The sequence below is a fragment of the Citrus sinensis genome, chromosome 1, assembly GCF_022201045.2.
Source record: "Citrus sinensis cultivar Valencia sweet orange chromosome 1, DVS_A1.0, whole genome shotgun sequence".
NCBI lineage: Eukaryota > Viridiplantae > Streptophyta > Magnoliopsida > Sapindales > Rutaceae > Citrus > Citrus sinensis.
Window position 1 is genome coordinate 6,014,295 of NC_068556.1, and position 26,242 is coordinate 6,040,536.

The 26,242-nt window shown below is 35.2% G+C and overlaps 1 protein-coding gene across 1 annotated transcript; it reads right to left on the minus strand.

Moving 5' to 3' along the window:
• Positions 1-19,718: 19,718 nt before the first annotated feature.
• LOC127901431 (uncharacterized) lies at positions 19,719-21,660 on the minus strand. The gene is made up of 3 exons (XM_052438743.1): positions 21,526-21,660; positions 19,825-20,211; positions 19,719-19,727 (listed from the first exon to the last, which is right to left on the minus strand). The coding sequence occupies exons 1-3, from the start codon at positions 21,658-21,660 to the stop codon at positions 19,719-19,721; spliced, it is 531 nt and encodes a 176-aa protein (XP_052294703.1).
• Between the last annotated feature and the right edge of the window lie 4,582 nt (positions 21,661-26,242).

Consider the following 26,242-nt stretch of genomic DNA (forward strand, 5'->3'; position numbering starts at 1 on the left):
ACAGATCGGTCGATGAGGTCAACGCCCTACTTGACTCAGCACCATCCATGGACACTAATAAATGGAAGTCAAGAGTTGAGCAACTAGAGAAGCAACTCATTCCATCATCAGAATCACCACCGAAACTCGAGCTCAAACCATTGCCCAACACTTTGGAATATGCGTTTTTGGGAGAAGAAAGTACTCTGCCGGTAATCATCTCATCATCCCTAAATGACGAACAAAAAGGTAAGTTGTTGGATGTTTTAAAAGAGCACAAAGGAGCATAAGGATGGACCATAGCAGATATAAAAGGTATAAATCCAGTAGACTGCATGCATTACATTCACCTCGATGAAAATGCTAAATCTACTAGGGAAATGCAACGTCGGTTAAATCCTAATATGAAAGAAGTTGTTAGAACAGAAGTCCTTAAGCTATTAGATGCAGGTATCATTTACCCAATTTCTGATAGTTCATGGGTCAGTCCTGTACAAGTCATCCCCAAAAAGTCAGGAGTCACAGTAGTTACCAATGCTGATAATGAATTGATACCCACTAGAGTGACTACAGGATGGCGTGTATGCATTGATTATAGAAAGTTGAATTCTGTCACACGTAAAGACCATTTTCCTTTACCATTTATCGATCAAATGCTTGATAGATTGGCAGGCCATGAATTTTATTGCTTTCTAGATGGCTACTCAGGATATAATCAGATTCCCATAGCACCAAAAGATCAAGAGAAAACTACTTTCACTTGCCCTTTTGGCACATTTGCATATAGGAGAATGCCATTTGGATTATGTAATGCACCTGCTACATTTCAACGATGCATGCTAAGCATTTTTTCTGATATGGTTGAACGATTTCTTGAAGTCTTTATGGATGACTTTTCTATCTTTGGTGACTCGTTTGATCAATGTTTACATCATTTAACACTAGTTTTGCAGAGATGTATCGAAAAGAACTTAGTCTTAAATTGGGAGAAATGCCATTTTATGGTAAAACAAGGTATTGTTCTCGGTCACATCATTTCGAGCAAAGGTATTGAGGTTGACAAAGCCAAGGTGGATCTCATTTCTAATCTTCCTCCACCCAAAACAGTCAGAGAAGTAAGATCTTTCCTTGGGCATGCTGGTTTCTATAGACGTTTCATTAAAGATTTTAGCAAAGTTTCTAGACCCTTATGCAATTTACTTGCTAAGGATGTACCTTTTATCTTTAATGATTCATGTCTTATGGCGTTTGAAAAATTAAAACAGTTGTTGACATCATCACCCATCATTCAGGCCCCAAACTATAGCTTACCATTTGAGCTAATGTGTGATGCATCTGATTATGTAGTAGGAGCAGTATTAGGACAAAGAGTTGATCGAATTCCCCACGTTATTTACTATGCTAGTATGACATTAAATGATGCACAGTTGAACTATTCAACTACTGAAAAAGAAATGCTAGCAGTAGTGTTTGCATTGGAAAAATTTCGATCATATCTCATTGGTTGTAAAATAATTATATTCACAGATCATGCTGCTCTTAAATATCTTCTCACAAAGAAAGATGCAAAAGCTAGACTAATTCGTTGGGTGTTACTTTTGCAGGAATTTGACTTGGAATTCAAAGATAAGAAAGGGACAGAAAATGTTGTGGCAGACCACCTCTCTCGTCTCCATTTTGACACAATTACAGAGCCATTAATATTGAATGAGTCATTTCCAGATGAACAATTAATGAGTGTGGAAGTATTACCTTGGTATGCTGATATAGTTAATTATCTTGTTACAGGTAAACTTCCAGAGCATTAGACCAAGCAAGACAAGGCTAAATTCTTTGCAGAAATAAAGAATTTCTTTTGGGATGACCCTTATTTGTTCAAGTATTGTGCAGACCAAATTGTTAGACGATGCGTCCCAGAAAGTGAAATTCCGAATATCCTTTCATTCTGCCATGAACAAGCTTGTGGAGGCCATTTCAGCGCTAAGAAAACAGCGACTAAAGTTTTACAATGTGGTTTCTATTGGCCAACTATATTTCGAGATGCTTACACTTTTTGTTCTTCATGTGATAGGTGTCAACGAATGGGGAGCATTACACGAAGGAACATGATGCCACTAAATCCAATTTTAGTGGTTGAGATTTTTTACGTATGGGGTATCGACTTCATGGGACCCTTTCCCCCGTCTTTTGGCCATCAATACATATTAGTTGCTGTTGACTATGTATCGAAATGTGTAGAAGCAATTCCATGTAGGACCAATGATCACAAGGTGGTGATAGCATTTTTTAAAAGCAACATTGTTTCACGCTTTGGATTCCCTCGAGCAATAATCAGTGATGGTGGTGCCCACTTTTGTAACAAAACATTCAAAGCTCTTTTGACAAAGTATTCAATCACACACAAAGTGGCGACTCCGTATCATCCGCAAACCAGTGGCCAAGTTGAGATCTCCAATCGAGAAATAAAGCACATATTAGAAAAGACGGTGAGGCCAGACAGAAAAGATTGGTCATTAAGACTTGATGATGCCTTATGGGCATATAGAACGGCTTTCAAGACCCCGATTGGGATGTCACCCTACAGGCTAGTGTATGGAAAAGCTTGCCACCTACCTGTGGAACTCGAGCATCGTGCATATTGGGCCATCAAGAAATTCAATTTTGACATGCAGCAAGCCAGCTCAGAAAGAAGATTACAGCTGGCAGAACTTGAAGAAATTCGCAATGACGCGTACGAAAATGTCAAGATTTACAAGCAACGAATGAAAGTCTTCCATGACAAGCAAATTATGAGAAAATCTTTCACTCCAGGTCAGAAAGTGCTTTTATTCAATTCTCGCTTGCACCTATTCCTAGGTAAGTTACGCTCTCGTTGGTCTGGCCCATTTATTGTTCATACTGTTTTTCCACATGGGGCAATTGAAATTAAGGACTCAAAGAACGGTGTCACGTTTAAAGTTAATGGTCAAATATTAAAGCCATATCTAGAATACCAATCACATGGAGAAGACACCGAAATAAATTTGAGTGACCCACCAGATTTGAATTGATTTTTCTTTTCGTTGATTTGATTTTTCTTTCTTTCTTTATATTATTCTTTTGCTAATTGAAATTATTTTTGCATAAGTGTGTTTGTTTAACTAGTAAGTTTTCTTTTATCATTTTTAATCATGAGTACATTACTTAGACCGTTCCTCCTGAACATTCTTAAACCACTTCAACGTGTCAAAACTCATCTCAAAAGGCAGATTCAATTTTGTAAAACACATCACATTTGGGTTCTACAACCACCAGAGTTAGTAGCCTATGTTGAGGGTTTAAAAAGCCAACTCAGAGAAATTGAGAGAAGTGTTTACGACATCCAGTTGGAGCTTGAGGTAAATTCAATAAGAGGACGATTTTAATTTTCTTTGTGTGTTTTAATTTGTTTTTCTGTTTATGTGCTTTAGTTTGTTACCCCGGTGAAGTGGCGGATAACGGTACTCCGTGACAATCAAGTCGGTTACTTCAGTTTCCCATAATAACTGATATTCTGAGACGAAAGTATGGACAGAAACGAGATTCTAGCGAAGCTTCACAAGTGATTCCCTTCACTTCCTCAGAATGCCCTCCTTACGATCTATAAAGCTCGGTCCGAACGCATGCGATTACTCATGAGGAATAACATAACTGCTGACATCCGTTGGATAATCGAGGCTAAAGTACGATCGGCAGGTGAGTTACCTCCAAAATTTATTGCATACATGCCTGGTTGTGGTAAAGGAAATTATGCAAGAAAATGACGAGCTCGAAGAATTTCTGTTGCTTGTCATAAGTGTGCCAGAATGAGTTGCAATGAAAACTCATGTTCTTTAGGAATGATGTTTGATAACAGGGAAGATAAGATTCAATTCATTAGGGATGGCTTGAATAAGGAGTCATTGGATGATATCCTTTTGTCTCTTGAAACGCATCCCAGTGGATATGTGCAAGGAGCGATTCTCCAGTTATAGCCATTATTCCAGAAAGAGCATGCACGATATAGTCTCGGGAATCTGACTATAAACGACCCTGTTTGCCAGTTTATAAGAAAACTGGATAGGAAGCCTATCCTCGACCCATAGAGGGCGTTCAAGCCGTTTCTGGACGTAAAACCAGAGGAAGATGTGAGCCACAGTCGCAACTACCTGTAAATATCCTTTCACTTTACTGTTATTTTATTTCACTATTGTTTTATTGTGTGTATTATTGTCCTTAATAATTTTATTACTGTTTGCTTTTTTTCTTATTACTGTTTACTTTTTCCTTTTTACTGTTTCCTTTTTGACTCGCGAGCCACGTGCTTTACGCGTTATTTGACACTGACATGTTACCTCATACACAACTGTGACCCACTGTCACCAAGACTCTTAAATGTGATTTTTTTTGTCAAGCACTCACAAATTGTTTTTCGAGAAGTATCACAATGGCAGCTACTCCAAATAGACAATTCAAGAACATTTGTGTGCTTTCTGGATTTACCTATGGCAAACATAAAGAGTTCGTTGAGGCAGCCATCGATCTTGGTCGAAGTATAGCAGAGAGAAAATTACACTTGGTGTATGGAGGAGGTAACCGAGGGTTATCAAAAATGGTCTCTGAAGCAGCTTTTGTCAGAGGAAGTCAAGTGTTAGGCATCATCCCAAGAGTCCTAAAACCGTTGGGCAGTTCGTCTGACTCATCAACTGGAGAAGAGTTAGTTGTCTCAGGTATGCAAGAAAGAATAACTGAAATTCTTAATCATGCTGATGCTTTTATTTTCCTTCCAGGAGATCTTGCAACACTAGAGGCACTTATCACACTAGCATCTTGGGCCCATCTCCACATCCACCAGAAACCCATTGGTTTGTTAAATGTCAATAACTTTTATGATGGCTTTATCGCATTTCTTAACCATGCAATAAAAAACTATTTCATTCCCGCTAATGTGAAAAAACTCTTTATTTGTGCTCACACTGCTAATGAGCTACTTGATCTGTTACAAGCTTATAGACCGGAGCCAGACCCCTGGACCTTTGTGTTGGAGCGTCCAAATAATGATGGTAACAGTAGCAGCAGTAAGAAGTACAAATTAGATTTAACTCTCCGCCTGTAAATATTTTCTTCTGTGTTGCACCACCCAGGTGATGTCTTCTAAACTCTACTTCTTTTCTTTGAAACATTGAGGACAATGTTTCATTCTGGTTGGGGGGAGGGAATAGTCGACAATTGTGGAATCTTGGTTAGGTTTTTACTGATTTTTTGTTGTAGAAACTAACTGTTACTAACTTTTTGTGTTGAAGATGGCTGAATATGGAGTGTAGTTACTCTAGAAACGCATCTTCATTGTTTGAAAACAAAAAAAACAAAAAAAAATTTCAAAAAAAAAAACCATTTTCTTTTTCTATCATTTTAAGTGTACTTTTTCTAATTTGTTTTTTTTTGCATCATTTTCACATTTCTGCATGCATATTTTCCTTTCATGTTTAGAATAGGTTGGGGGGTAGAATGTTGTTTAAAAAAAAAAATTGTGTGATTTGTTTTAACATTGGATGACATGATTAATTTCAAATTTTAGTATTTGTATTATCTTTGGTCTTAAGTGATGTTACATTATTTTTGCTACTCTACATGTTGATGTTAGAGACAAATATGAGTTGCTTGAAGGAATGAACATGTCATAATAAGTACCAAGTGAGTTTTTGAGCCTATCATTTTTCTTGGAGAGTAACCCTTTTGCCCATTCTTTATATAGCTTAACAGTTTATTATTTTATATACGATCTTTAGATTTCTTTTGAGTTAACCCTTAAAAAAAAAATGTGTGTTGCTACATTGGGAGGCCCATCTAACTAGTAGATATGGATGATTATTTAGAGCCCTAAAAAACGATGGAAAGGCCATCTTTGTCCCGTTTGAGCCTTTTTAGCCATCCCTTTTGTGATATATCCATAGTTAACCCTTTTGAGCCTTTAAAAAAAAAAAAAACCTTTTCTTTGTCAACTTATCATCTTGACCCACTCCGATTTGGAGTATTACCCGATGTCTTATAAGGTCCATCACCTATTTATGTTTGAGAAAAATGTAAATAATTATTTTGTTCAGTGAAGTTGTGCCAAATAAAAGCAAAAAAAAAAAAAAGAGAAAAAAAAAACAAAACAAAAGTTGTTGTTTCAAAAGAATAAAAATAACAATAATAGGTGAAATCCACCTTGCAACTTCCAAAAAAAAAAAAATTCTCTGCATTTTTCTCAAACATACACTTTGTTTTCCTTATTTCCCTTCTTTGTTAACCATGTCCCTAGCCTACGTTACGTCCTAATAAAAGTCCTTCTTGATTTTAGGGAACTATAGTCCGAAGTAGAAGCTAATTATATGGGCTAAAAAGATGTAGTGATGCATAATTAAAAAAAAAAGATAAATAAAGTGGGTTGACTAACATTTTATTTGACTTGAGATCGTATTATTTCTAAGCTGAAGGCATATTTATTTCATCTTGGTGAGAGCATGTGATATCACTTCTTTATTATTTTCTCTCTCAATTACCATTCATTGGAGTGACTATTTTTATTGGGTTTAATTTATTTGTGAGAGTGTCACTACTTCCAGTGAGATTTTGGGGTTTGACATGTCATTCTTGAAAGTAGCTATAACAAAGTCTACTGGGCTAATTCATGTGGATGGTTGATGTGGGTGTGATGTTGCTTTAGACTGGAGATAATGCTTATACTTTTATTTGATTGCTATCATTAATCTGATTGAATAAACACAAGTGTTTCTAAAAAAAAAAAAAAATCATTTTGAATTTGAATTTTGTTTTCGCTTTATTTGCTAGGGACTAGCAATAAGTTGGTTGGGGGGTGTGTTGAGTGTTAGAAAATGCATATTTATAAAGGAGAAAACCGTCATTTTACATTTCAAGTCTTACTAACAACCCTTACTTTTATGTATTTAACCTTCTTGTGATTTAATTATATGTGTTTTATTTTAATTAAGTATTTTATGCATTTTAGGGGTATTATAGTCATTTCACAATAAAGGAGAAATCAGACGGCAAAACGGACATCACTTTTGAACTCAGGACGGTAAAAAACCTTAGGAGGAGCATAAAATGAAAAATGGCACTATTCACATGTACGGTACTATTCACGTGTACGGTACTGTATACGTTACTGTTCACGACACTGTTCACATAGACGGATGATGACGTGGCATTGACCGATGATGTGGCATTGACTGATGAGGTGTCACGATCTTGTTGGACTAAAATTCTTATGTACTGTTGATGGTGACGTGGTAGCATATCAGTGGACGAAAAATCTCGCGTACGGTGCATGCATCACACAGGATTATTTTCAACCAAACCGCATTACTGTTCAAAGTCGGGTCAAACCGTGTTACTGTTCATCCGCGTGGTCAAACCGTGGACTGTTGACTGATGACGTGGCGCAATCCTGAGCGTCCAAACTGTTTTTAATCCGATGGCCATGATTTACTCCATGTATCTATAAAAAGGGGGCCTCTCCCCCCTAATTTGATATCTCTGAATCCATTTTTGGGATCCATTTTCTGTAATTCCCTCTCCATCTTGTATTTTCTTCGTATTTTAATAAATTCCCATTTTGCCCCTAGTTCAATTATGAGTGGCTAATTTTCTTTCAAGCTTGGGTTGAAGGTGAAGTCTCAACATGTGTCATGGGCTTAATTTGGTAAATTTATTTTCTCTTCCCCTCTAGTTTTTGTGGATGTTTTGACTTCTCGTCGACAAATAATACTAATCTTGTTTAGTACCGCCTTGGTTTCACCGGCCCTCTAGTACAAGGTTATTATTATTTGGCACGATAAGCCCTTAGCACCATATTAATTAGAGCGTGGTTCATGAGGTGTGGATTCCCCCCTCATGATTTAATTGGCATTAATAAGGATTATTTAGCCCATGATGCATGTTGATACGGATCCAGATACCCAAGTACGTCATCTTAATAGAATTCTCTTCAATTTATTCTCGCCATTTCAATTCCAATTTTAGAATTTATTCTCGCCATTTTAATTTAAGTTTTAGCATATCCCAAATCATTTCCACCACAAATCCAATCACCCATTTACAAAATTAATTCTACACAATTAAAATCCACCTCCTCGTGGGATCGACACTCGTCACCATTAGTCTATACTACAATAGATTCGTGTGCTTGCGAGTACATTAAAATTTGCACAACACTAACGCTTGACATGAGGAACAAACTGAGCATCCAAGTTGCGTAAACCCGACCCTCCGTTGAGTTTAGTTTATGCGGATTTGACTGCATAAGATTTTGTGTTGACCACATTATGATACTATGTGGTGCAATTGATAAACATTGGTATTATAATACTTTAATATAATGAGGAGTTCTAACACTTGAACCAAATAAAGTTGTTCAAGTCAAGTAAAAAAAAAAAATTAAAGGCCGACTTACAAAATTGAATTTTGGTCAAATCGATACAAATTTTTACAAAAAAAACTTGCCATCAAAATTCTATAAACTTCCATCATTCATATTTCAGTCATATTAAGTTGAATTAAAGATTAAATATACAGAGAATATAAGACAACAATTTCCACCTTTCGTATTTTCTAGTGTACAATCGTACATTATCCCTCAATGTAGGGATTGGATGACTTTTCGTGGACTTCAGCCCCGCCTTCGTTTATTTTAGGTAGAAAGAATCTTTGATTTCTTATTTTCCCATCTGGTTTGCAATGAATCTAGAAAATGCCTCTAGTAGCTTCAATGCAGCTACGAACCGAGCAAGAAAAACTCCAAATTATGACAACCCTACCATGCAATGATCCCAAGCAACACATGGCTTGTCATCCTTTTTGTTCAGTAAGTTCTGCATGGCCAAGAAAACATATCATTCTACTTGTTTTGACCACGAAGGAACTCTCTTATGTGTATGTGAATTTCTGCCTTAACAACTAGACGCATTTTCTTTGAATCCTCCCATTGCAAACCACTTCGATCTCTTGCATAGTCACAAGCAGCCTCAAAGACATCCTACAAGATTTATGACATAACTTTAAAATGTAATCCCTGAAAGATGTGAGATAAGAAATCAATCCAATTGAAATGCTCAGACTACTCTCGAGGGAAACTCATCATAATAATGCACTCGGGTCATTTCATCCTTATTCAAATCTGATTCCCATAGTCTTATCTGTCAAGGAAATAGCAGAATTTGAAACATTAGAAAATAAATAATCATCTTTGTTAATTGAAATGTATTATGTAGAAAATATCGAGAAATTTACTATGGAAGGTCAGGAAGCATTGATACATGCGATACATCTGAATGCAGGAAAGAATTATGACCTGATCACAGACATTTTTTGGTACAGACAGTATTCTGTCAGCAACCCGAGGATGTGCATTTTACTGAAGAAAATTAAGGATCTGCAAAACAAACAATCATGGAGTTAGATGAGTCAGAATGACTGCAAAAGTAATTGAAAAAAAATGCGACTTTGAAAGAAAAAACTATTTCGGCTACAAGAATATCAAAAACAGTATGTAAGCTATGCAAAAAACCTTCTTCGCTTTGCAAAAAACCTTCTTCACCCAAAAAAAAAAAAATCTAGGTTGATGTAAAAAGCATGTTGAGATGAGGATGGCTGGGAGTCTGGGACCCAAAAAGAGGTGTAAGGGGGCAAATTATTAAGAATGTCAGAAGTTACTTGCATATGCATGCATATTAATTGACCACATCGGACATATTTTTATGGAAAAACAGATCACCAGATCAACTAAATACCGAACTTACCTTATCAGCTGTAACGCCATTCTCAAAAGCATTATACAAACTCTCTTCCACTGGGACTAACATAAATAAGTTATTTTTAATTGTTGGAAATATATGTGTTCTTATCTATTTTTTTAAGCTAATAAAAGTAAGATATTATTAAAAGTTCAATTTATAATAATTTAATTAGTCGCTAAAATTATGTTCAGGCTTTTAGTTAGGCAAAACCCATGCACTTAGGATCTTTATCTTGCTTTGAACTTTACTATAAAAATGTACTTTCGGTATTACTCATCTATTTTTCAGACCAATTTATTCTTTATTAGCAAGGGTAATTTGCTCTTGAAAAAGCTAATTGTTTTTTTTTTTTTTTGCAAGACATATTTGGCGTTACTCAACCCCATTTCGTTCCTGTTTAGCTCGCTCTGATGAGCCACCTCTAATAAAAGAAGCTAATCGCTTTTTAATGTATATATCCAATGACTCTTCCCTGCCTTTATAAAAAGTACTTATTACCGAAGGTAAATGAAGCCCTTCGAATATCTAGTCGGTAATGTTGTTGTTTGTTGTAGTGGAGAATGATATACGATTATTTCAGAAGATATGTTTGGGGTTACTCAACCCCGTTTCGTTCATGTTTAGCTCGCTCTGATGAGTCCCCTCTAATAAGAAAAGCTAATCGCTTTTTTAATGTATATCTGACGGCTCTTCCCTAAAAAGTACTTATTACCGAGGGTAAATGAAGCCCTTCGAATATCTAGTCGGTAATGCTGTTATTTGTTGTAGTGAGGAATGATATGCGGTCATTATGAATATGCATGGGAATTGCATGCACGTCTTCACAGCAGGAGAGGAAGAGTGGAAGATTTGATCATCATTAAGACTTGGTCAACTTTGTTAATACTCTCTTAGTTGAGGCAGGAGAGGGAGAGTGGAAGATTTGATCATCATTAAGACTTGGTCAACTTTGTTAATACTTTCTTAGTTGAGAACCTTAGTGGTTTCCGTTGAATAAGCTTTGGGTGCTGAAAATCAGCACAACTTAGTTATTTCCCAGATTATTTTGCTGTTATCGTTCTATTTTCTAGCTTAATACGTTAAGTCTAGAGACTATTTATGTAGTCCGAAATGAATGGAATAAAGCCGTGGAAAGTTAAAGCTTACTACAATATTTCTTCTCCTTTCTCTTCTTCCATCTTGGTTCACTTCTTGTTGCAAATTCTCATATCATATAATTTTTATTAATCTGCCAATATCTGAAGAGAAATGAACCATGTCAATACCCACTTGGCAAAACGTGCCTGTGTCCACTTCATCATTTATTTATGAAATATTCATATTAAATGGGGTAAAGTCCATATAATACAATAACTTTCATTTGCCCAACATTTGGAATACAGATGCTTTGTTTCTTTAGTTATATATATATATATATATATATTTTATTTACTTGATATAACTAATAAGTAAACTCATAACTCTTTCTATCACCTTCTTTTTTGTTGTTGAGAGAATTGGGAAAACCAACTCTATAATGCTGCCTCTTTGCCATAAAAGCTGCATTTTTACGGCATCAGCTTGCAGACATGTGTATTAAATTGAAAAAAGTGAATATTACATCAATTGTTTATTGTGACATTTTCTTCCTTAAGGAAATATATGAGCAGAAAGCAACATCATTATTGTGATTTCAATGCAGCATCATCCATCAATTTCATATAAGCTTTAGAAGGCCAGATACTGAAGCACAACCAGTTTGTTGTTGCATTTCTCACAACAAGACTGCAACAACTTAATGACTTTTTGGTACTTTTGAAGGTTTGCAGTCACCTGTGTAATTTTATTGTTGTTCAAGTCCATCAATATTAATCACTAGCTTGTCTAGTAAAATTAAAAACAACACCAAAACTTTATGATTTTTGCACCGATTGCCTATCATGTTTTGAAATTCTGTCCCAGATGTTATGGGAGTCAGAATTAATCTTCTAAAATTGATTTGAAATTGGTCAAAATTTCGGACAAAACTTTATCTCGATTAATGATACGGAACCGGATCGTCGAGAAAGTTTATAAAGATTTAAGAAGTTGTTGGCAATCACAGGCTTAGGTTAAAATACTTTTACTTCCTTCTCTTTTTCTTTTATGTTACATGATATGAACAACAATAATGATCGAAGCCATTAAACCGAAACACTTGTGTGTGCATTGTGCATGTGTCTTGGTTAGTTCAAGTAGCGCTCAATAATCGATGGAAGTCGTTGGACACTGGTAATTGAGTAATTGTAGTGGAGATTTTCCAGAAAGAAATATTAAGGATGAGAAATAATTAATAATCTTTTTAACAAAAAAAAAACAAAGCTTCTGCACATCTTCGACTCAAATTAATTTTTTCTTTTAAATGTCTATTGTCTAATTTTTTTTAAAAATCATATAACTTTTTTTTTAAAGAAATGTGCAGTAAGATTAGGCCAATCATAAATGTCCAAATAAAGGCCTAAAAGCCATATGTCTCCCCCCTCCCCCCCTCCCCAAAAGCCTTAAACGGCATTAATGGCCTCTCCGGCTGCCGGTGATGGCAACCAGCCATCACCGGTCTACACCCTCTCTGCAGAAGAACGAATTATCAGGAGTTTGAATCCTCCTAAGAAATCTTTTAGATGACCCTCAAAATTCACCAATGACCCACTGCCGGACATCCAGTTGCCATCACCGCAAATCAAACCAAACCACTCTCGTTCAGACCCTCCATCTCAAATCCAACCCCATGCAAACCAACCACCAACGTCCACTGCCACTATCCTCTCGAAACTTTAGCAACCTTCAATCCCACCTAATGCCGTAAATAAACAAAAAGAAATTGGCATCAATGACTATGATTGCTGCCATGAGGTAACAAACTCACCCCTCCATTCACTAGAAGAAGGGGAAGAAAGTAGTGCTTGAAACAAGCCGATTCTCATCTCGCCAGTTGACGATAATGGCAACCAGCCACCATCGGCTCCTCCCATCATTTCTAAAAATGAACATCCTTTTTTTAGAAGGTCCCAAAGGCAAACTCACTCAAAATACAAGAGTTAATCGCCAGCCCAACCCCAACAAACATCCAGCCAACACCAGCTCAAGAGTCTGCACGTGTGTGGAAATTCCCATGCTCATGAGACACTTTCGGCAGCACATGATTTGTGTTCCCCATGTGTGTCTCCCACTAGCACCTCCCATACCCCACTAGCTTTTCCCACTAGTCCAACCCAAGCCCAATCCATTTCCTAAATAAATCCCAACACCTAGCCCTCTTAAATGCCCTCTACACTTTTATTAAATAACCCCCAAAAAGATCTGTTAATCCAAAATACCACTTAGCCCACGTCCTCACACTTTTTTATGCCTCGGTGTTGAAATTTGTCCTAAATCTGAATTAAAATAAACCCACTAAAAAATCTTTGGTGGATATTATGAATGGCTCAACCAACTCAACGATTCCGATCAAGACCGTCGCTTTGTTCGAGGGAAAGCCTAATGTGCAATTTTCCACTGCAGAAATTCAAGCGATAACCATTCCTTTCAAGCTGACATTAGTAGGTAAATTTTCTTACAATAGACCCAGTATAGAATTAATTCGTAAATTTTTTAATACTTTGCGATTGAAGGGAACTTCCAAGGTGTCCATTTTAGATAATCGACATGTGTTAATTCAATTGGATGTTGAGGAGGACTACTGACGCCTATGGGTTAGGCAGACATGGTACATCAATGGGAGTGCCATGAGAATTTTTAAATGGACCACCGATTTTTTATGTTCCGAGGAGTCCCCTATAGTTCCAGTATGGATTTCATTTCCTTACTTGCCTGTCCACTTCATGCATTGTAAGGAAGCATTATTTTCTATTGCATCAGCTATTGGTAAACCATTATGAATTGACTAAGCTACTGCCTCTTTAGCTCACCCTTCTATAGGTAGGGTGTTAGTGGAGTATGATGTCACTCAACCTCTGCTGCCTCGGATACGAATCGGTGTGGGAGATTATGGATTTTGGCAAAGTGTAATTTTTGAGAAAATCCCACTCTACTGTGCTTCCTACAAGCACCTTGGCCATACCATTGAGACGTGTTACGTGGCCAATCTGGGGCTCCGTCCCCAGCGGCCCAATGGGAATTGGCAGACCAGATTAAATAATAAACAGTCAGAAGTTCTACCGTCAGATACTCCACAACCCCTAGATACTCCACGACCTGAGCTTTCCATCACTAAGCAGATTGTAGATGCGGGGTCTCCGATTGTCTTATCTACGGAGAACCGAGCTAACGCTACAAAATCTACTCCCATTCAGGAGCCAATTGGCCAAGATGTCACGACTCATGATTCTAGGATTCGAGAACCTGGTGAGTATAATCCACATCTTCATCGAACATCCAACACAAATTTTAGGCATTGCAATTCTCATACTAATAATGATGATAGTTCTGACGAACATTGGCGAATAATGATCATTTTCTGTCTGCTCCTGAGAATTCTGAAGAATTGACTATAGCCCTGATTTTAGCGTTGTCGGTCATTCGAAAAAGAGCATTAAATTACTTGTCGGCCGCAAGTATCGTAAGAGATATTATTACCATCTGCATTAGTCTTTTTCCTCTTATATTAGGCTATGCCTAAATCATATCTTTTACTGTTATATTTATTTATCTTGGTTCAAGGTTTTGGTTTATGTCCCCCTCCTCATATAATTTTCTTTATATGTTCTAAATGACGGGTAGGGGTCCCGTCTAACCCCCCACCATTAGAGTGGTATTCGCATAAAAAAAAATCCAAAATTTTGACAAGGAGGACAAAGCTACATTATGGGTGAAAAATGACGATTGCTCGGGACTTACAAGTGAAGAATGTGCGATCAAGGAGTATAACGATCATTATAATGATCACTACCTCTTATTTCGTGGAGATCTTGACAATGGCCATCCACGATCCCCGTGAATTTGTTAAATGGTTATTTCTGTTATGTCATATCAATACTTTTGCAATAACCATCAATTGGAGAAATCGATGCTATATTTTAATAAAAGAAGGAATTAATCCATTATGAGCATGTTGTTGGGGAAAAATTAGGTTTTTAAATTTTTTATTAAACTTTTTGAAGATCGCTCTCCTATAATATATAAGAATTTGTAATCTAGAAATCGTACCTTGAAAATCCGATTTGGCTTTATCCGTTGAAGTGATTTAGGCTCCTAGATCACGATCCGCCACCACCACTCCTTTTGGATTACGATCCGTCACCATCACGCTTGTTAGATCACGAACTGTCCCCAATGATCTTCCAAGTTATGACTCAGGTTCGATCTGCACTTGACGTGTGGACGCTTTTATCACTACCAAAGCAACTAGCACGAGAAAGTTTTTCTCTCAACAATAGACAGAAAAATCTTTTTCTCTGATCTGTATAAACTGGCTGCTCCTTTTTTCTTTAGAGAAAATAAGCATTATATATCTCCCTTTAGTGAAAACCCTAGGCTCCAAATAATGCCCTAAATAAAACTCACGTTACTTTTCATTTAATAGGGGACCCACCATGTAAAATAACATAAGGCCCCTTGCACATAAGCTAATTAAAAGGAGCCTCCCACTAAATGATATATTTAGGCTTTTGACCCAAATAGCTAGTTATCTTGCTTATTAGTCCAGTAGTGGTGCAGTCAACTAAATGAGCTAACCCGGGGATCATTTGGGAACATACAATAGTGGCTACAACAATTAGGCATGTAATTAAACTAGCCTAACTACTCCACTAAAAGATTGGAATTGAACTCCATAATTGTATGCTCGAATAATAATTCATCCCAAGCCACATTGATTTCTTTACTGCACAATCCTTTGTACCACATCATTAATTAAATCGATATCTCAACTGTCCAATCAATTTAATCACATCTTGTTCCTTGATACTTACTGGTTTTCTCTAATGATCATTTTCAACATACTAAATATATTGACACACTTTAGCCAGAGAATTCTATGATCAAGTGCCGAAAACCCATCAAGAGATGTGTTGTACAAATTCTATATTGTTAATCCATAACTTCAATACTCATAATTGCTCCTACCAAGATACCGGGTAATCTAGACTACAAGTATGTGTCATGCCCATTGGTAACTCAAATAGAATAACAATTACAATCATGAAATCATAATTAACTCAAGATTAAGATTACAGTAAAATAAATGCCTATGAGATTTAATAAGTTTGACAGTTATTACAAAGTTAATTAAATCTCATATGTGATCCTGTTCAATGTAGTCGTACTACATCAATAAATTCATACATGATTAAGACAAATCATTCAATGAATTTATTACAGTCTATACCTAAATAAAGTGCCCAACTTTATTTATCAACTGCGAACTAAATTTATTTAATCATAAGATAACTTGTATTTATGTCTTCTGTGAATCCACATGGTGATCACATAAATACATATAATATGATTAAATGGACTTTAATACAAATATTAATGCAATTAAGATATTTGAATAAAATACCTCATTTATTTTATTAATCAGAAAAAATGTTTATTACAATTAAATAAACACATATGCTTTTAAAGAGCATATTTTCCCAAAAATCTCCCACTAGCTCTCAAAGCATATTTGGCATCTCACGCATGCCCATGGATTCTAAGTGCAAGTTAAAAGGTTTCTCAAGTATGGCCTTAATAAAATGATCTGCCAAGTTTTGCTGTGACACAATCTGAGCAACCTCCACATCACCTCTCTGCACTATATCCCTTATAAGATGATACTTCCTTTCAATATGTTTTTGTTTCTTGTGGTTCCTTGGTTCCTTAGATTGAGCTACCGCACCACTATTGTCGCAAAATAGTTTAAGGGGTGCAGTTACAACAGGTACCACCTCAAGATCTTGTAGGAACTTGCGGAGTCATACAACTTTTTTTACAGCTTCGGATGCAGCCACATATTCAGCTTCAGTTATGGAGTCTGCGATACAAGATTGTTTCACACTCCTTTAACTAATAGCTCCACTTCCCAATGTAAACACATAGCCGGAAGTTGATTTTATGGAATCCTTATCTGACATAAAGTCAGAATCAGTATAACCCACTGGAATGAGTTCATCACCAGAATACACAAGCATATAATTTTTAATTCTTTTCAGATACTTCATTATATGCTTGACCGCAGTCTAGTGTTTAGGTCCAGGATTAGATTGATATCTACTAACCATCCCTACCGCAAAACAGATGTCTGGCCTAATGCAAAGCATGGCATACATGAGACTTCCCACAGCTTCTGCATAGGGAACTAGTCTCATTCTCTTTATCTCTTCAGATGTTTTAGGTGATTGATCCTTAGAGAATGTAATTCCATGTCTGAATGGTAATAAACCAGTCTTGGAATTTTCCATGCTAAATCTAGCCAATATCTTATCGATATAGACCGCTTGAGACAAGACTAAAGTTTTATTCTTTCGGTCTCGTAGTAACTTGATACCAAGAATATAACTTGCCTCTCCCAGGTCTTTCATATCAAATTATTTTGCTAACCAACTCTTTATTATAGTCAATACTCCTAAATCGTTTCCAATTAGGAGAATATCGTCTACATAAAGAATTAGGAAGGCTACAGATGTTTCTTGAATTTTCTTGTACACACATGGTTCATCAATGTTCTGAATGAATCCAAATGATTTAGTCGCTTGATCGAATATGATGTTTCATGACCGGGATGCTTACTTCAATCCATAAATGGATCTCTGCAACTTACATACCATGTGTTTTTGGCCTTTTTGTATAAATCTATCTGGTTGCTGCATGTAGATGTTTTCTTCAAGATGCCCGTTAAGAAAGGCAGTCTTGACATCCATTTGCCAAATTTCATAATCTAGCACTGCAGCAATGGATAGCAGAATCCTGATGGATTTAAGCATAGCAACTAGAGAAAAGGTTACCTCATAATCGATTCCCTCTTTCTGAGTAAACTCTTTGGCTACTAATCTTGCTTTAAATGTTTCTACCCTTCCGTCTACTCCTCTTTTTCTCTTGTAGATCCACTTGCACCCTATAGATTTTACCCCATTTGGTGCCTCTACAAGTTCCCAGACTTTATTGGAATACATAGATTTCATTTCTTGATTCATGGCCTTTTTCCAAAATTCAACATCTCTATCTATTAGATCTTCGTTGTAACTAGTGGGATCTTGTACATGTTCATCTGAGATAGCTATATAGGTTTGTCCCAAAAGCATGTATCTCATAGGTAACCTAGTTACCCTCCCACTACGATGAGGTTCTAAAAGTGATGGTTGTTCAGGGATAATCCTGTGTTGATCAGCTAGTTGTTGCTGGTCTTCATGTTCTGTAACAGGCATTGAAAGCTGAGCATCAACTTGATCACCTGACAGTTCTTCAAGTATTACCTTACTCTTTGGTTTGAAGTTATTCATATAGTCTTCCTCGAGGGAAGTGAAATGTGTGCTCACGATCACTTTCCTATCTTGAGGACTATAAAATAAACCTCCCCTTGTTCCTTTGGGATACCCCACAAACATACAAACCTCAGAATGTGAATCCATTTTGTCTGCCTTTGGTTTCAGCACATGTGCTGGTGATCCCCAAATACGGACATGTCGTAAACTTGGTTTGCGACCTGACCATAATTATATTAGGGTTTTAGGCACTGACTTAAATGGAACTAAGTTCAAGAGGTAAACTGCAGTTTCTAGTGCTAGTCCCCAAAAAGAGATTGGTAATGACGAATAACTAAGCATAGATCTCACCATATCCAAAAGAATTCTATTTCTTCTTTCAGCTACCCCATTTTGTTGTGGTGTTCCCAGGGCAGTCAACTGAGATATAATCCCATTTTCAACCAGATACTCTTTGAAATTTCCTGAGAGAAATTCACCACCTCGATCATATCGAAGTTTCTTTATGTTCTTATCTAATTATTTTTTTATCTCAGCCCTATACTCTTTGAATTTCTCAAGAGCTTCAGACTTGTGACGCATCAGATAAACATAACCGTATCTCGAGTAATCATCAATGAAAGTGATGAAATACTCATAACCTCCTCGAGCTTGTACATTGATTGGTCCACATACATCTGTATGTACCAATTCAAGTGGTACTGTTGCACGTACTCCTTTGGCCGAGAATGGCCTTTTGGTCATTTTCCCTTCTAAACAGGATTCACAGAGTGACAATTATTCATTTTCTAATGGACCCAAGAGCCCACTTTGATAATTCTCTGTATCCTATTTTAGTTTATATGACCCAAGCATAAATGCCAGAGGTAACATTGGTTGGAAGAAATATTTTTTTTCTTAGATAAATGTGTATGCTCATCATTATTGATCATTGTGTCATGCATAGAATGGATCATTGGACTTAAATGATATAAATTATCTTCCAATGTACCAGAACAAATAAGTCTCTTATTATGAAAAATAGAAACAGATGATCCAAAATTTATAGTGTACCCTTGCTTTGACAAACAAGCTACTGAAATTAAATTCCTCTTAATGTCTAGAACATAAAGACAATTATTCAAAACTAAAGTCTCATTATTAAAAGATAATAAAACAGATCCAGTCTTCACTGCTGACACGAACTGTCCTGTCCCTAACTGCAGCTTGACGCTTCCTTCACTTATTTTCTTGGTTTCCTGAAACCAATAAAGTGAATTACAAATATGATTAGTTGCTCCTGAATCCAACACCCAAGTGTCAATAGGATTCTGAACTAAACAGGCCTCAATTACAAAAAGATTTCCCATACCTGATTTCACAATCTTAGGGCAATCCTTTTTCCAGTGACCTTTCTGTCCACACTTAAAGCATTTTCCTTTTGGCTTGCCATCTTGCTTGGTAGACGGTTTCTTTTTCCCAGCTTTCTTCTTACCTTTACCTTTCGGCTTAGGCCCAGAAGATAAACTTTTTTCAGCAATATTCATGCTTCCTAGAGATTTCTCAGCACGATAGATCTCTTCAGCAGAATGGCGTTCGTTCATCAATTCAGTTAAGGTCCTGTTTCTTTTGTTCATGTTATAATTAACCTTAAACTCTTTGAATGTTTCTGGCAGAGATTCTAGCACCATGTCAATCTTTAAGTTATCATCGATTTGTGCTCCCTGAATCTCAGCCTCATTCAAATAGTCCATCATTTTGAGGACATGATCATGAACTCTTGTGCCCTTCCCCATTTTACTGTTCATAATTCCTTTCAGCGCTGCTTGTCTCGCGAAGCGAGTACCCTGCCCGAACATCTGTTGGAGACTATCCATTATTTCAGTGGCAGTCTCCAAGTTCTGATGTTTGGTCTGCAGAATATTAGAAATCGAGGCTAAAATGTAGCATTTTGCAATTTCATTGGCCTTTTGCCATTTCTCATAAAGCCTCCTCTGATTTCTATGAGCATCATCCGCTGGAACTGGAGGGCATGGCTGGGTTAAGACATATTTATAATTTTCAGCAGTTAGGACAATGAATAGATTTATTTTCCAATCTATATAGTTCTCTCCAGTGAGTTTGTTTTGACTCAGAATAATAGTAAGTGGGCTTAGGGAAGACATTTTCTGAAAAATAAAACATCCATGCATAAATAATTTGAAATAATATTCACAATAAATGACAAAAATGCATAAAACCATAAATGCATTTTAATTTATTGTAACGATAATCTAGTTCCGTTTTGACAAGCTATCAGGTGGGGAAGTCATGTCTATACTTACTAGACCCAATTACCCATTGGATTATTTATTTTCATGTAGAGACATGATAAATAATTATCGTTATCTTTTTGGGCCTAAATTTGTTAACAGAGCTTCGTTGGGAAGGTTAATAACAAATTTTAGTTGAGTGTATAACCATTGTTTCAATCTAGATATTTTTCATATCAATAGTCACCGTTGGGGTGAACAATCGATTAAAAAATATTTCAATTTTATCTTTGAAGAAGTTCATCAAATAAAATATCTAATATATATACCCTCCGAAGGGAGCATCACCGTATCATGAAGTCAAGGTATATATATAATTTTATTATTGAACTAACAATGGAGCCCGTGGGAAAATTATCTTGAATTTTCCCTCTCCCAGTCAATATTTTAAAATTGGTTTTTCCTTTTTAAAACATACATATTGTTAATTGCATGCTTCCTATAATATTATCTGGATGATATCAAATATTATTAAGCATATGCAAATTTCAAACAATATAATGAAATTCATTATTAATGAATGACATGTATCATTATGCATAGAGTGGCACTACCTATTCTATATGACATGTTATCATGGCATGCTATCATCCAAAACATAACATATAGAAAAACAATTAAATAATCTTAATTCATGGCTTTCCTAATAATGAAAAATACATTAACCCTAAGCCTAATCTTCATTGGGCTTCTTGTCAATGTCCATCTTCCATAAGCTTGTCTTTGTTAATGGACTAGGGGAAATTGGGCTTTTAAATTTATAATTGGTCCAATTTTAATTTTTAAAGGAAATAAATAAATAATAATAAAAAATTTATTAAGATAAAACTTTTGGACCAAAAATAAATTTAATATATTCAATTTTATCTATGCATTTTAATCCATTAAGCCCAATTGAAATTGGGCCTAAAACTAGGATTGATTAAGCCCAAAACTATGTTTGAACTTAAATGCAAAAAATTAAAATTTTCTGCCCACAAGAAAAAATACAAAACTATAGGGACCTCCATGATAAAAACCATGGAACCCTAAAATCACATTTTTCTTTTCCTCTTCTTCCCCAGTCGCCATCTCCACAAAGTAGTCACTGCTCATCCAAGTCCCACGCCGATTTAACCATTGCCGCCACGCCAGAAAGCCACCAATCGACGGAACCCACGAGCTGCACGCCATTATCCCTCACGCTGCACCAGGTGGCGCTGGCTCCCGCTGTAGCTTCTGGCCGCGCGCGCTGCAACTGCTGGGCGTGCAGCGCGCGCAACAGCGTGTGCTGCTGGCAGCTCGTTGCTGAAATTTCCAGCCTCAATTGTTTGAGCTCGTTTTCCAGTGATGATGCTTCAGTGATTTACAAATTTTCAACGCAAATTTTAGCTTACAAAATTCCAATTATAGTAAAATAAATCAAGAGAGAATTATGGTGATAAAAAGCCACCCCTCTTGTTACAGATCCAAATGAAAAATACAACAGAAAATCTAACCATGAATTAAGACAAACCATAAGCATGCTTTATTCATATATTAAACAAATAATATACATCTGAATAAATTGTGCCACTCTAATACATAAATATCAAGATTAATTTCATACGAAATTCTTATATATTAATATGAGATGTCTCAGATACCAATTGTTGGGGAAAAATTAGGTTTTTAAATTTTTTATTAAAACTTTTGAAGATCGCTCTCATATAATATATAAGAATTTGTAATCTAGAAATCGTACCTTGAAAATCCGATTTGGCTTTTTCCGTTGAAGTGATTTAGGCTCCTAGATCACGATCCGCGACCACCACTCCTTTTGGATTACGATCCGTCACCATCACGCTTGTTAGATCACGAACTATCACCAATGATCTTCCAAGTTATGACTCAGGTTCGATCTGCACTTGACGTGTGGACGCCTTTATCACTACCAAAGCAACTAGCACGAGAAAGTTTTTTTCTCAACAATAGAGAGAAAAATCTTTTTCTCTGATCTGTATAAAGTGGCTGCTCCTTTTTTCTTTAGAGAAAATAAGCATTATATATCTCCCTTTAGTGAAAACCCTAGGCTCCAAATAATGCCCTAAATAAAACTCACGTTACTTTTTATTTAATAGGGGACCCACCATGTAAAATAACATAAGGCCCCTTACACATAAGCTAATTAAAAGGAGCCTCCCACTAAATGATATATTTAGGCTTTTGACCCAAATAGCTAGTTATCTTGCTTATTAGTCCAGTAGTGGTGCAGTCAACTAAATGAGCTAACCCGGGGATCATTTGGGAACATTCAATAGTGGCTACAACAATTAGGCCTGTAATTAAACTAGCCTAATTATTTAATTCCAAATCTACTCCACTAAAAGATTGGAATTGAACTCCATAATTGTATGCTCGAATAATAATTCATCCCAAGCCACATTGATTTCTTTACTGCACAATCCTTTGTACCACATCATTAATTAAATCGATATCTCAACTGTCCAATCAATTTAATCACATCTTGTTCCTTGATACTTATTGGTTTTCTCTAATGATCATTTTCAACATACTAAATATGTTGACACACTTTGGCCAGAGAATTCTATGATCAAGTGCCGAAAACCCATCAAGAGATGTGTTGTACAAATTCTATATTGTTAATCCATAACTTCAATACTCATAATTGCTCCCACCAAGATATCGGGTAATCTAGACTACAAGTATGTGTCATGCCCATTGGTAACTCAAATGGAATAACAATTACAATCATAAAATCATAATTAACTCAAGATTAAGATTACAGTAAAATAAATGCCTATGAGATTTAATAAGTCTGACAGTTATTACAAAGTTAATTAAATCTCATATGTGATCCTGTTCAATGTAGTCGTACTACATCAATAAATTCATACATGATTAAGACAAATCATTCAATGAATTTATTACAGTCTATACCTAAATAAAGTGCCCAACTTTATTTATCAACTGCGAACTAAATTTATTTAATCATAAGATAACTTGTATTTATGTCTTCTGTGAATCCACATGGTGATCACATAAATACATATAATATGATTAAATGGACTTTAATACAAATATTAATGCAATTAAGATATTTGAATAAAATACCTCATTTATCTTATTAATCAGAAAAAATGTTTATTATAATTAAATAAACACATATGCTTTTAAAGAGCATATTTTCCCAACACATGTGATATGTTGTGTGTGTTATATGGCATTGATTTATTATAAAAGTACTTTATTGATTGTTGATGACGATCGAGCGATTATAATTACTTTTTTAGGACTGTTTGTCCTGTTTTTATTTTTTTATCTATCGCTTATGAGGGATGGGGTATTTGCGCTCTTTAAAAATACTTTTAAATCCATCTTTTATCATTTTAAAAAAATTTTAAACTGTTTTTTAATCTTTTTTATTTTTTATTCTAAAATTGAAGAGGTAGGTGTAATTTGTCTATATCAGTAATGTAGTTTAAGGACATTGTGTAATAAAATATTTTATGAAAGGTTTCATAGAAAATTTAGGATGCATAAATCAAAATCCTTTGATGATGTGACAAAAATAAATAAACAAATGAATAAATTAAAAAAAGTATTAACATCAAACCAACAAACAATTACAATGATTTTAAAAAAATTTTAAAAAATGGTACAATTGCAAGTAGGGTTGCTAATCTCAAATTGATGAAATATAATAAACATTGGTGGAGGGAAATTAGGAAATTGATGTAAAAGTGGTGCTCTCAATATAGTGACATTGGTGACGAGAAGTTAGGAATTTTATTAATTTCTTTATATGGTCTGGATTTCAACATCGGACTATTATTATAATTTTAATTTCTTTATAACTGATTTTTTTTTTTTTTGGCGGAGAACTGTTTCGGAATTTAATTAACTATATCTTGCAGGTAACTGAGTGCTATTCGTAAAACGTACGAGGAAGTTGACTGAGGAATTCTCGAAATTGATTGGTGATGCTTAGTTAACTACAACCCAGGCAATACAATTATCAGGTGTCAAATGAAATTTACTAAAATGTGATAAGGAAACATATTCATATGTTATTATTAGGAATTGGGCCCAGTGTTTATGAAATAATAAATTTATTTGTTTGTTTAATGAGATATTTTCATAAAAAAATGGTTTTATGAGGTATTTAAAGAGGCATCAATAATCCAACTCTTTTTTTTTCTTTTTTCTTTTTACTAATTATATTTTAGAGCTAGCTTTAACAAATCAGTACATTAAAATTAGTCAATTTCAATAAAACTTCACCTTAAAATTATTTTTCTATTTTTTTAGAATACATATGAATCTTAAAATCTTAATTTATTTTCTTCTTATTATATATTTCTATTTTCATAACTCCAAACTTTTATAATTTTTTAAAAGTAAAAATTTAACTAAAATTTATAATATAAACATAAATGATGAAGTGGAGCGGGTGTAAAAAAGTTATTATTGTGGTCTCTACTCGATCAAAGCCACGAGCCTTTTGATGTTCAGCGGATTACCAACCCACTTAAATAAAAGATGGGATCAAGTTTTTGGTTGGGCAAGAGCTGTTTGGGTCAACATCACACCGTACATTATAACACTACCAACCTCCAAGGTCTCTATTTCTTTTCAGAATTTTCAATTTTTTTGCGCCTTTTCCTTTGCATAATATAGTGTCACCCTAATTGTGAAGTGACTGGAAGATACAAAGAAAAATATAAATATTTACATTTATTTAAATAAATCTCCAAGATTAATTTAAAACTTAATTTATAAATAAAATAAATCATCTAATTTAAAACCTAATTTATGAATAAAATAAATCATCTAATTTAAAACCTAATGTATGATTAAAATAAACCATCACTCACAAATATTGTAAATATCATTATAGTCTTTACTAATTCGTCACCCTAGTATTAGCCAAATTATCACAATGCTATTTATAATTCTGCCAATAAATTTACTTTTAGAAATCTATCTGTATTACTTTTCCAAATTTCTTCTTCGCCAAATTTCTCTCTCATACCTCTCACAAAGTCGCAAAAGCAAGAAATTTATCATTCATTTGACTATTAATTCATTGAGTTTGATCAATTTTCTTGTTAATGGAACTTAAATTAAAGGGAGGTTGTCAAAATTTTCCCATTAAAATTGCTACACACTACTTACACCTACTATTTTCATAATGACCAATTATCCTTGCTGTTATTATGTTATAACATTAAGAAGTTGATCAATTTTTGAGTGGTTTTACCCATTCGGCCCTAGTGTCTAAATGATTGGAGATTGACGCCAATTTTCTTAGCTCTAGTGGATAAAACTACACAATGACCCACATATGTTTTAATTAACATATAACAAAGCGCAATTTTTAAAATGCCCTTACTTTTACAGCTACAAAGACTTAATTGCCATTAATATGTGGATTGAAAAATGATTATTAACATGAAAAATGATATTGATTATTTACTTAAAAAAAAATATATATTTTTTTATTCGGGTGGTCCCCTGGACACAAGTGAGAGCGCACATGTCTCTTCACCCGGGGTGTATTTTGTATTTTGTATTTTGTATTTTGTATTTTGTATTTTGTATTCTTTATTTTGTACAAAGCAACAACACCGCTACAGTGCTAATTTCCAAAGATTACTGTACACTTAAAGCTCCGCTACAGTCTACAGTGCCAATTTCCAAAGATTACTGTGCACTTAAAGCTCCGCTACAGTGAACAGTTTAAAATGTTTCTATAAAAACCGAGAGGAAGACT